Source organism: Dama dama, chromosome 5, assembly GCF_033118175.1.
Source record: "Dama dama isolate Ldn47 chromosome 5, ASM3311817v1, whole genome shotgun sequence".
In the NCBI taxonomy this organism is placed as follows: Eukaryota; Metazoa; Chordata; class Mammalia; order Artiodactyla; family Cervidae; genus Dama; species Dama dama.
In genome coordinates, this window is record NC_083685.1 from 15,113,984 (window position 1) to 15,126,653 (window position 12,670).

Sequence of the window (12,670 nt, forward strand, 5' to 3'; positions counted from 1 at the left end):
AAACAAATGGGACCTAATGAAACTTAAAAGCTTTTGCACAACAAAGGAAACTATATGTAAGGTGAAAAGACAGCCCTCAGATTGGGAGAAAATAATAGCAAATGAAGCAACAGACAAAGGATTAATCTCAAAAATATACAAGTAACTCCTGAAGCTCAATTCCAGAAAAATAAATGACCCAATCAAAAAATGGGCCAAAGAACTAAAGAGACATTTCTCCAAAGAAGACATACAGATGGCTAACAAACACATGAAAAGATGCTCAACATCACTCATCATCAGAGAAATGCAAATCAAAACCACAATGAGGTACCATTACACGCCAGTCAGGATGGCTGCTATCCAAAAGTCTACAAGCAATAAATGCTGGAGAGGGTGTGGAGAAAAGGGAACCCTCTTACATTGTTGGTGGGAATGCAAACTAGTACAGCCACTATGGAGAACAGTGTGGAGATTTCTTAAAAAACTGGAAATAGAACTGCCATACGACCCAGCAATATCACTTCTGGGCATACACACTGAGGAAACCAGATCTGAAAGAGACACGTGCACCCCAATGTTCATCGCAGCACTGTTTATAATAGCCAGGACATGGAAGCAACCTAGATGCCCATCAGCAGACGAATGGATAAGGAAGCTGTGGTATATATACACCATGGAATATTACTCAGCTGTTAAAAAGAATTCATTTGAGTCAGTTCTAATGAGATGGATGAAACTGGAGCCCATTATACAGAGTGAAGTAAGCCAGAAAGATAAAGAACATTACAGCATACTAACACATATATATGGAATTTAGAAAGATGGTAATGATAACCCTATATGCAAAACAGAAAAAGAGACACAGATGTACAGAACAGACTTTTGGACCCTGTGGGAGAAGGCGAGGGTGGGATGTTTCGAGAGAACAGCATGTATATTATCTAAAGGGAAATAGATCACCAGCCCAGGTGGGATGCATGAGACAAGTGCTCGGGCCTAGTGCACTGGGAAGACCCAGAGGAATCGGGTGGAGAGGGAGGTGGGAGGGGGGATCGGGATGGGGAATACATGTAACTCCATGGCTGATTCATGTCAATGTATGACAAAACCCACTGCAATGTTGTGAAGTAATTAGCTGCCAACTAATAAAAATAAATGAAAAAAAATAGTCATAGTTAACTCTTACATAGGAATTATTCTGTGCCAAGTATTCACTTATTTCATCTTATGAAATAAAGCTGGTTGTCACCCCTATTTTATTGATGGGGAAACTGAGGGATATAGAGATCACACAGCTATGAGGCGGTGGCAAACTTTAGCCCACAAACCACCTGCTCATATGGCCTGTGAACTAAGAGTTGTTTGTATATGTTTTAATGGCTGGAGGTAGAGAGTCAAAAGAACAATACTATTATCTGATGCAAAGAACTAACTCACTGGAAAAGACCCTGATGCTGGCAGGGCAGGAGGAGAAGGGGGGGCAGAGGACAAGATGGTTGAGTGGCATCACTGACTCAATGGATATGAGTTTGAGCAAGCTCTGGGAGATGGTGAAGGACAGGGAAGTCTGGTGTGCTGCAGTCCGTGGGGGTTGCAAAGAGTCCAACACAACTAAGGAGCTGAACAACAACAACAAGGGTTCCAAAGGAAGGAGGAAAAAGTGTTACCAATTTCTACTGCCATCAGAGAACGTGGAGATTCAATGGGATCGCTCTTTGGTCCTTTTAGACCTTTGTTAGAAGGAGGGGAGATGGCCAGGTCCAGCCAAAATGGATTAGCTAATATGGTGACCTGCAAACTAGACGGTGGCAGCCCTCGCTCAAGGCTGCCATCTGCTGAAACACTGTTGTAATAACCACACAGGGAAGAAGTGAAGTTGCTTAGTCATGTCTGACTCTTAGCAACCCCATGAACTGTAGTCTGCCAGTCTCCTTTGTCCATGGGATTTTCCAGGCAAGAATCCTGGAGTGGGTTGCCACTTCCTTCTCCAGGGGATCTTCCCAACCCAGGGATCGAACCCAGGTCTCCTGCATTGCAGGCAGACTCCTTACCAGTGGGGCCAGGAAGGAACCGTAAAATTCTCCAAGGAGCAGGTGGTGAGGTTGAATGAGGCCAGGGACCTACCTTGCTGAGGACCAGCAGACGCTGCTTCTCTTTCTCACTGGTGGCCAGGGAGGCAAACTGCTGCAGCTGCAGTGGCGTCGGAGGCGTGGTGATGTCCAGGTAGTACTTGAAGGCCTGGAAGATGGTGCAGGGCGGCAGGCGATGCTCATCGGTCCAGTTACTGATAACCCCTGCAGAGGAAAAACAGAGATGAGAGATGGGTGGGGGAGGGACAGTGTGGGCCCTGAGGTTTGGGTCCAAGTCAGGGAGGCCAGACCTGCTTCTGGAGCAGAGGATGGGGCCCGAAGAACCGACTGCCCCAGAGCCAACTGACCCCTTGGCTGGTCACCTCCATCCCACATCTACAGCCAGGTTTCCTGGGGACCCTGTGATCGCCTCCTGTATGCAAGGAGCATGTCCAAAACCAGCTGAGCAAACTAGTGCCAGAATTTAAGAGTAAATATTAAAATAGCACGAGACCATCCTTTGATACTCTGAGCAACGAGCCACCAACTGAGCACGAACTATGAATTCATTTTTTTCCCTGCGTCTCTCCTCATGGTGTCAGCCTTTTGCTGCTCTGCATGCGATTCTAGCATTTAAAATGACAAACATGCCAAACACTTACCTAGCCCTTCCTATGCACCACGTCATTTCCTCAGCACTTTCTATCAGTAACTCTTTTAATCCTTGCCACAATCCTAGGTGGTGGGTGCTATCATTATCTCCACTTTGCAGTTGAGAAAATGGAAGCACAGAGAAGTTAAGGAATTTGCCCAAGGTCACCAGGTGGCGCTAGTGAAGAACTCCCCTGCCAATGCAGGAGATGTGGGTTCCATCTCTGGTTTGGGAAGATAACCTAGAGAAGGGAATGGCAACCTGTTCCACAGTATCCTTGCCTGGAGGATCCGATGGACAGAGGAGGCTGGTGGGTTACAGCCCCTAGGGTCACAGAGTCAGACTTGACTGAGCGCAACAACAACACAGCTCACATTCATAAAGTCAGGCAGTACTGCTCCAGACCATGTTTGAACTACTGCCTCTGTGTACTTCAGTCCAATAGAGGCCCTGCACACAAGCCTTTATTTCATCAGGAGCTCAACTCAAGATATAAAGTACTGTTCCAACGTGGAGGAAGAACTGGCTGGGTTGGATTTCATAAGAGCAGGTGTGTCTCTCCAAAGCGGTACCTTCCTGAGGGATGTTCAGCAGGGTTTTGACTACATACTGTTTTCACATTCTGCCCTGACTTTATGTCCTGGCTCCCTTGTAGAGGAGATGTATCACTGTATCATGGGCTACCACGTGTAGTCACTGCAGTTCCTTAAGTCCTGAGCTCACTCATGACTACTGAGATGAAGCACGCAGACCCATTTGCCTTGCAAAGTTCTTTAATAGGAATGTCAAGGGTGGTCCCCCAAACAGGCTGGGACTTGATCTAATGATATCAGAAATTGGGTTCAATCCCAATGGGCCACCGAGCTTCATATAGTGCTTTTGGATTCTAAGAGAAGGTAGAAGTGGACTTCAGCTGCTATTTTCTCTCAGTGGGCGGTGAGGCTGGGGTGATGAAGGAAGTCAGACAAGTAGCCTTTGCTAAGATCGGTGTCTAGCCGATGAAGGAAGGTAAGACTCTTTCCCTCAAGGGTGAACCATCAGTGTCCTGGCTTAAATGGACACTTGCTCAGCTAGTTGGGTCAAGGTTGTTCAGCCATGAGGAAGGGGAGCCTTTAGTCTCATAAGCTGGGGGTGACAGAGACCCACTCTCCTGCTTGGACTGGCAACTGGGAAGAACGGGTTTCCTCTTCCCTGGATACCCGCTGGGGAGGGAAGGCCCAGACAGACCCTGGGACTCCTCGGAGAAGGAAAGGGCCCTTGGGAGTGGCAGGGTGGGGTACTAGCTTGGCCATAGTTACCCAAAGCCGTGTTCCGCTCCTCCAGCAGCTCCACCTTCACCAGCTGGTTGACAGGGGGTGCGTCCTCCAGTCGCTCGATCAGGGCATTCACCAGATCCTCGTGGTTGCCGGGGAAGACGCCCAGGTGGTCCCCGGGCTGGTACTGCAGCTCCTGATTCCCGTTGGTGTGGAGACGCACGAAGATGGTCGATCGACTGGAGGGAAGGGAGGGGGAACAACAGGCTGAGGGCCACCAGCTTGTGCCCCTTTTCTTTGCTCCTCTATCTTTGTGGCTACACCTCCCCTCCTTCCATTCTCCTTGGGGCTCAGGCCAATCAGACTTCCACCCCCACCAGTTCCACAGGGCGGGTTTCAGCAAGGTCACCCATGAGCTCCTCTTTGCAAACCCAACAGCCAGTTCCCAGCGCTCACTGTGCTCATCAGAGCAGTACTGGACGTGGCTTCTCACTTCCTCCTTCTCAATCCCCTTCTCTCCAGCTCCCCAGGCTCTCCTGGTCTCTTCTCTGGCTGCTCTTCCTCGGTCCCCTTTGTTGGTTCCATCTCATCTCCCCTAACTCTGGACATTGGAGCACCCTGAGATTCAGTCCCCAGATCTCTTTGCTTTTCTGACTTCTTGTCCCTGCTTTCCTTTTCTCCATAGCACTTACCAAACTCCATAGAATAGAGAGTTTACTTCATCCTATGGCATGTGGCCTGTCTCTCTGCCTGCCCCTTCCCCATCCCCACTCCGAGGACAACAGAAGAGACTAGGAATCTGTGTAAACTCTAAGATCGGCAAGGAACTTGTCTATTTTCTCCACTACTCTATTCTAGCACCTAGGGCAGTGCATGACACATAGTAGATACTCAAGAAATATTTATCGATTGAAGGAACCTCAGACCCTCAGGGTTAACCAGCTGCTGGAATAGGCTCTATTTTTGATAACCAATTTCTACCAGGAACCACTAAACTCCACTGGAGCTGTGGCAGTGATGTCCCCATTCTATGAAATTCCACCTCTCCTGGGAATCCAAATCTCCACCTCCTTTTGCAAACTGGGGTCCTCACCTTGTCCTGGAAAAGGGAAAAGGGCTTGACCTTAAGCTCAGGTTCTTATTATCCCCAATCCACTGATACTATAAAGTTTATAGAACAAAGGAGAAAACCCAGAGGGAAACTTGTTTAGGCCTGCCGAGTCATGCCCTTTCCTTCGATAGTTGGATTTCAAGTGCAGGAGGTCTATGAATGAATCCTCAGAATAGGATTATTCTGGTTCTTTTAAAGTTTTAGTACCAATACACTGCATTTTTATGCCTGAAAACTTCGGGATTGATGACTACACTTGGGTAAATCAAATCTTTTTGTATTCTTGGAGTTACATTCGCATTTTCAGATCCGCTTTTTCTTCCTTGCCAACTGGTTTTCAGTTGATAGAGACACTTGATATTCAACATGAAGTTTCTACATTCTTCGTGGTATGTAAATCAGCACTTGAATAGACCAATGGGACTCGCTATTTGAAGGAGTTTTTGGCACAACCAAAAGTTCTTTTATGCTGCAAATAGCCACCATTATTAAAAATAGTTGTGCTGGCATCTCTGCTTTTTTGGGTATATTTTCTTGAAGCACGACACCCCTGTCCTTAGTAGGGTGGGGAACTCGGTGACTGAGATTGTGAATGATGGTGGTGGGGGTCTGGGCTCCCACTCTCCTTCCCTGGGCAGATTTTGCCCTCCCTGGGACACTGATGTTATCTATTAAATGGGCTTGCGTGAATGACTCTGCTTTGAGCTCATGTCAATCTATCGGTTCCTGGAGAGCTAGAGAGACATGGTCATCCTCCTGCCAGCTCCAGGAAGGGACTGAGCAGAGGCTGACAGCCAGCAGGGGGCGCTGTGGGGCTGAGAATTTGGGAACCTCCAATGCCAACCACGGGAAGTCTTTGAAAGGCCCACAAATCAATTCCCACTTTCTCCCAGATCATCACGAGTTGTTGTTGTTGTTGTTGTTGTTGTTGTTTTTTCAGAAGTATATTTGCCTCCGTTCCTATGGCTGGTACAAAATAGAAACGTGGAGGCCCCAAACTTGCTGAGCTGGCTTGTGCTCACAGCCGTTTCCCCTAAGCCCTCTTGAACGTGGCTGAGGGTGGTCAGGCAGAGAAGGGGCAGGGATGAGGATGGACCTGGCCTGTGGGCCACGAGGTGGGGGTAGGCTCTGCTGGGAGTTGGACCATGGACACTGTGCACGCGTCTGACTGGAGAACCCCAGCAGTGAATGGCTGCATGGCCTGAGGACCCCTCTGTGGGCTGGTCCTTGAAGCTTTGCTGGGAGCTGATCCCCCAGTGGGTAGCACTAGCCTGGAGACCTACTGCCTTATATCTCTGTTCTGCTGGGGATTTCTAAGTATGGGACTTTCTAACCTTTTTCTTTTTTTTTTTTTTAAAAAAAAAGCTTGGGATATACATGGGTTGTCGGAAAGTATTAGGGGAAGGACTTCCCTGGAAGTCTAGTGATTAAGAGTCCATACTTCTACTGCAGGGGGCATGAGTTCAATCCCTGGTCGGGGAAAGAAGATCCCACATGCCACGTGGTGCGGGCAAAAAAAAAAAAAAAAAAAGTCCTTTCCCAAGCTTAAAAAAAAAGTAAGTATTTGGAGAGGGGAAAAAAGTAGCATTGGAAAGGCAACAGCCATTCAAATGCCTGTCCCCTGAGTATGGCCTGCTTGTGACGTATTTACATCCACCTACAGCAACATCGCATGCACACACACACACTCATGCACACACACAGTTAGCAATGGTTCAATGACAGGTTCACAGGGGAAAGGATAGTCTGCTAACATCCAGCATTAAAAGGGGGGGCGGTGGGAAACAGCTCTTGTTCGTTCGTTCATCAGTGAAAAGAGTAAACATGGTCTCTTGTGAGCAGTTTGAGGTGATAAGGCTCATAGCTTCAACGAATTTGTTAACACTTTCTAGGCCCTGATGACAGAGTGATGGATGAAGAAAACACAGGGCCCCATTTTCACTGAGAAGCAACTGAAAAAGATCATGGATGGGGCTGGTGATGTGGAAGGGTGGGCGCTGACAGGTTGGGGGCAGTGGGCTCAGTGACCAGCAGATAAGGATGGTCGGGGAGGCCTCGCTGGTGATTTGATGTCAGAGCAGAGATCTGAACGATGAGGAGGAGGGGACATGCAAAGATTTGGGGGAAGAGTGTTCCTGAAAGGGGGAGCAGTACATGCAAAGGCCCTGAGGTGGAAAAAGCATGACATGTCCGAAGATGGGAAAGAAGGCTGGAGGGTTTGGAAGGGGGTCAACACAGGGCTGAGTGGCACAGGAGGAGGTCAGAGAGCTGGGAAGAGGCCAGATCAGGAGGGTCTCATTGTAATCTGTCCAGGCAAGGAGTTGGGAGGTTTCCTGAGATCAGTGGGAAGCCACTGGAGGGTGTGAAGCTGCAGGAGGATGGGTTTCCATTTCCGTTCTTAAAAGATTAGTCTGGCTGCTATTTGGAAGATGAATCTTTGCGAAAAAAGGCAAGAAACAAGAAGGACAAGTTAGGTGGCTTTGGGAGGCCCTCAGACAACAGATGATTGTGGCCTGTCTTATGGTGGCAGCTGTAGATCTGAAATAATGTATTTGAAAGACAAGTCCACTGTATCAGCTGAGAGTTGGATGGATATTAGGAGGGAGACAGAGGAGGCAGAGAGGAAGCCTGAGTTTGGGGCTTACACTGAATGTTGATGTCCTGTGTTGAGATGGGGAAGGCTGGAAAGAAGTTATTTTATCCAAGAGAAGCTGGGAATTGAGAGTACTCCCATGCAGAACTCTCCATTACAATGTCCCATCTTTCTCTGATGTACCACAGCACTCGGGCCCTTTCAGCATCTTTGCTCCTAGATGGCCCTGTCTGTTCTCTATCTTATCTAAAGCCGACCCAGCGTCTCCCCTCCTCCTCCTGACTTCTAGGACTTATGTGGCCCATACCCCACCCATTAGTGCTCCATTATACTCTTTTCTGTACTGTTTGCTACTTGCCGCACACAGAAAAGTTTATTTCCTGGCCCGGCAGTAACTGTGGTCAGTCGCTTTTCTCTTTAGAGTTGCAAGGATCATCCTCAAAAGGTGGTTTATTTCCTCTTAAGCACTTTGTTTGCTTAAGGGTCTTTTGTTATGGGTGGGAGCAGGGTGGGGAGGGTGTTTCATAATATCTTTATGCGGTCTCCTGGCTCAAACATCCTGACTTTGGCTGTGGGCAGGGGAAGATGGGAGAAAGGGTCATATGTTTTTACTCAGTCCTTACACACACACACACACACACACACACACACACACACACACACCCCTTATAAAGCTGGACAGGGTAGTAAGGCCTGAAAATAGGTAGTGCTGTGGAGTCTGATTTTAAAGGGTTAAACACCGAGACCCCATTTGATTCTTTTAAAGCTAATCTATAACTGATTTTAATACTATCTTCTGGTTACTAACCTTTCTGAAATGCCCTCTTGCAAGTCACTCAGCACAGTCAGCTGCCCTTTCCAGAGGTGGATGGTTTGGTGGTGGGGGGTGGGGGGTGTTTATTCTGGGACTTGGTCCAACTTAGCATCAAAACATTTGCAAATTACCTTGCTTTTTATGTGCTATGGTTTGGGAGTAATTTTTATCATCTGGTCTTTCATGGTTGGTAGCTGAGAGAAATGTCCAGTAGATTCTTAGTCCCTTCTTTTCCAATGCCACTGAGATTGTACTTTTCCATGGGACAGAAATAGGGAGTAAGATGTGTATTTCAAATATAGAGTCCCTTTCTATTGGGTTGGCCAGAAAGTTCATTCACTTTTTGGCCAACCCAATATATCAGAGATTATTATGCTCTGAATATTACATGTAACTAATTATTCAATTACATTAATTTCCCAATCCATTTCTTCAGTGTTTGAGGGTGTCCGGGGGAGAACATGAGCGCCATGGGGCTCCATCCTGTTGACCACATTGACCACTTTATCATAAGTTTTACATCCAGGCATAGAGAACAGACTTTTGGTTGCCAAGGGGGTAACGGGTTTGGGGAAGGATGGAGTGGGAGGTTGGCGTTCACAGAAGTAGCTTTTATATGTAGAATGGATAAACAAGTTCCTACTATATGGCACAGGGGATTATATTCACTATCCTGTGATAAACCATAATAGGAAAGAATATTTAAAAAGAATGTATATGTATAACTGAATCACTTTACTGTACAACAGAAATTAATGCAACATTGTAAATCAACTACAGTTTCATTGAAAAAAAGGTTTTATATCCACATAGAAAGCACACATATTAAAATGTGCAGATGTATGAAACTGGGATGGGTAAAGGATAGTAACAGAAACATAGGATACCCGAGCTGCTTTGTGTGTGTTGTTTTTAATATAGCAGTCTTGTGATGCTGTTGATGCCACAGGTATAGCCATTTGGCGTTTTGACTTTGGAGTCAGAGAACTGAGTCTGTGTGACCTTAAAAAGGTCACTCGCATTTTCTAATTGTCATTTTTCCTATTTAAAACATGGATGATAACAGTACCTATTTCCTGGGCTGTTCTGAACTCTGGGAGAGCCTGCACAGAGAGACCTCAAAACTGTGCTCGGAACACAAAAATTACTAGATAAGTACTAGTTCTCATTTTAGGTAAGGAGACTGGTGTTCTGAAGGCCTAAGGGACTTGTCCAAGGTCACAGGGCTGGGGGATGGCAGCACCGGGGTAAGAACCCAGAGTGGTCTGGCTCGAGAGGCCACCCTTTGCACCACGCCATGCAAAGAACGAAGATTTCAAAAGACCTTCATGGGCTAGAACTGCTAAGTGAAGAAGATTCCATCAGATGGGGATTCAGGCAAAGACTTTTGTAACTGCTAAAAAATGTACTTATACATGGAGTGATGCAGAGATATGGCCTGATCATTTTGAAAAGATTCAGGTCCAAGAGCAGAAAGGACATAAGCTTAATGGGAGAGCGGCAAGGCTGTTAGGACAACCCTGGGCCGCTTTAGCACCTCCTGTCCAGACTGAGGATGGTAATAATAGCCTCGGTGCACTTGGCATTGATCACAGGACCTCCACTGCACTGGGGCCAGGTCCGAGGATGACATTTCCAGTAGGACAGAGTGTCCTTCTACTACAGCAAAAGGTCTGGGAAACCGGGTCTCAGGAGAAACAGTTGGAAGGAACGAGGATCAGGGAGAGTGGCTTGCTGTCCTTGGCTATTGGCAGCTCTCTCATTTGGAAGAACTGACTTTGTTTTAGGGGTCACTGGAGAGTGTAACATAGGACCAAAATGGAAGTGCTAGGAACACAAGCTTTGGTTATAAACAATAGGAAGAGAATTTCTAACAACTGGGACCTCAGAACACAGAAGGGGCTGTTTTGTAAGTTAATAAACCTCCCATCATCCCAAAGGACTTAAAGTAGAGACTGAGCAGGCATTTCTCAGGACACCAGAGAAGAATTATCTGCAAAGAGGAGCTATCTGGACTAAGTGATTTCTGACTAAGGTACACATTAGAGTGAATATTAGGAGTTCAACGAAGGTGTGGTCTCTATTAAAAAAATTCCTCATAAAACCCTTCTCTTTCCCCTTTCCACAGAGATCGTCACCATTCATTTTTTTTCTTTTCTTTTTAGCTGTACCAAGTGGCTTGTGGGATCTTAGTTCCCCGACCAGGGATCAAACCTGCACCCCCTGCTGTGGAAACCTGGAGTCTTAACCACTGGATCACCAGGGATGTCCCAACCAGTTACTTTTTCCATCCCTGCACATTGGAGCTTGGCAAATGGAAAGCAGGAAGCCAAGATGCTGCAAGGCAGCAAAGGGGGTCTGGAGGACCCTTCCAATGGTAATAGGAAGTCAGTCCCTGGAGCCAACAAGGGTTCATTCCTTGCTGTGGGTGGCATCTGGGGCAGAGGCGGGGAACCCGAAGGGACCAGGATGTTCCTACCTGGATTTTGGACTCTGAAGGTTTTGGCGGCTGAGGAGTCGAGCGGCTGAGACCCGCTTTTTGTGGACATTGGATAGACCTGGGGGGAGAAGAACAAAGGTGCTCCTGAGATGGGTAAAACAGTTGTCAATACAGAGTCTCCAGCTTCTCCTGACCCTCTGTGTGAAGCAAAGAGACAAAAGAAAAGAGGTCAGACAGGCATTGGGGTGGGTGGTTGTGGATACAGCAGAACAGAAAGCAAACCTGGCTTAACTTAGCAGAGAAGAGGAGATTTAGGGTAACATGCTGCAGGGCTAGAGAGAGAGCCCAGAGCAGCAACAGCATGTTTATTTGGGTGGCCTGCACGTGTTTATTTGGGTGGAGGTGGGCATGGCAACCCACTCCAGTACTCTTGCCAGGAGAACCCCATGGACAGAGGAGGCTGGTGGGCTACGATCCATGGGGTTGCAAAGAGCTGGACACAACTGAAGTGACTGAGCACGCACGCATGCACTGCAACAGAGAGAGAAGCAACGAAGCCCACCTTCTCTAAGGGCCTTCCGGAGGTGAGAACTGCTGTCTCCTCTCCCCACCCCAGGGTCTTGGATGTCTCCCCCGGCGGGTGGTAGGAGGTACCTTGTGTGAGTTCCGGAGCTTCCGCCACGTAGGTGAGACGGAACTTGTTCCTCTTCCAGCTGCGGTCATTGCTGATGAGGGAGTTGTTTGCCTTCTCAATGTTGACGTCATCACCCACGCAGAACACATCACAGGCTGCCTGTGGCACACATTATACACGTTAGGAGTCACTCCCATTTTCCTCTCCCCGCCTCCCCTGCCCTGGGAATCACTAGCCTACTTCTTGTCTCTCTGAATTTGCCTGTTCTGGATGCTTCATCTACATGGACTCAGACGGTAAGTGTCCTTTTGTGTCTGGCTTCTTTCACGTAGCACATGTATTCATCAGTACTTCATTCCTTGTTGTGCTCGAACATTCCATTGCAGGGACACACTACATTTTGTTCATCCACTCATCATATTTAATGCTAAACAGTTTACACTTAAATCTAAATGACCACGTGTGGCCAGTGGCTACCGTACAGGTGGTTGGAGAACTAGCACAAGAGGAACAAGATTGTCAAAGCAGACAGATTGGTGAGATCTGAGATCCAGCCCGAGGCATGGCCCCCTGGGTTGGTTAACCAACTGTATGGTTTTTATTTACTTGTCTATGGAATGTGAGTGAAGGATGGCTCTAAAATTCCAAGGCTCTAATTTTTTATAGACCAGCTCTTTGCCCTTAATAAAGGAGGCTGGATTCCAGGTGGAAAATGTGTCTCAGGACCACCCAAAGTCATCTGACTTGTTTAAAGCTGTCTCCTGGTTGGATACATAAGGGAAGTACCAAAGATTTTCTCAAGTTTTTTCTATTTCTGATGGTTTAGGTGATCTGTCCTTGGGGGTCCCTGGGGACATGACTCCTCCCCATGGGTCTCTAAGATTGGGGCAGATGGTTACCTTGAAGACCTTCTTAGCCCAGGTCCTGAAAGCCTCTTCCTGCCCACAGAGCTCATCCCCCTCCCTCATCTTCAGGATCCTCTCTCCTCCAAGCTCTTCCAGGAGGGTGTCCACGGCGTGTCCAAAGGCGCAGAAGTGAGGGTATGCCCGTGAGCCAAGGCCGAACACAGAGAACCTGCCAAGAAGACAACAGAAGGTCTAGAATAGGGGGCTGGGGAGAATA

The 12,670-nt window shown here is 47.5% G+C and overlaps 1 protein-coding gene across 1 annotated transcript in view; it reads right to left on the reverse strand.

The window, feature by feature from the left end:
- NOS1 (nitric oxide synthase 1) overlaps positions 1-12,670 on the reverse strand; it is a 192,328-nt gene that overhangs the window by 16,510 nt on the left and 163,148 nt on the right. Inside the window, exons 18-22 of the mRNA XM_061141872.1 lie at positions 12,448-12,622; positions 11,569-11,707; positions 10,954-11,032; positions 4,002-4,195; positions 2,107-2,276 (exon numbers count right to left, since the gene is read on the reverse strand). Of these exons, the coding sequence (XP_060997855.1) occupies positions 2,107-2,276; positions 4,002-4,195; positions 10,954-11,032; positions 11,569-11,707; positions 12,448-12,622 (757 nt within the window). The remainder of the gene's footprint in view (positions 1-2,106; positions 2,277-4,001; positions 4,196-10,953; positions 11,033-11,568; positions 11,708-12,447; positions 12,623-12,670) is intronic.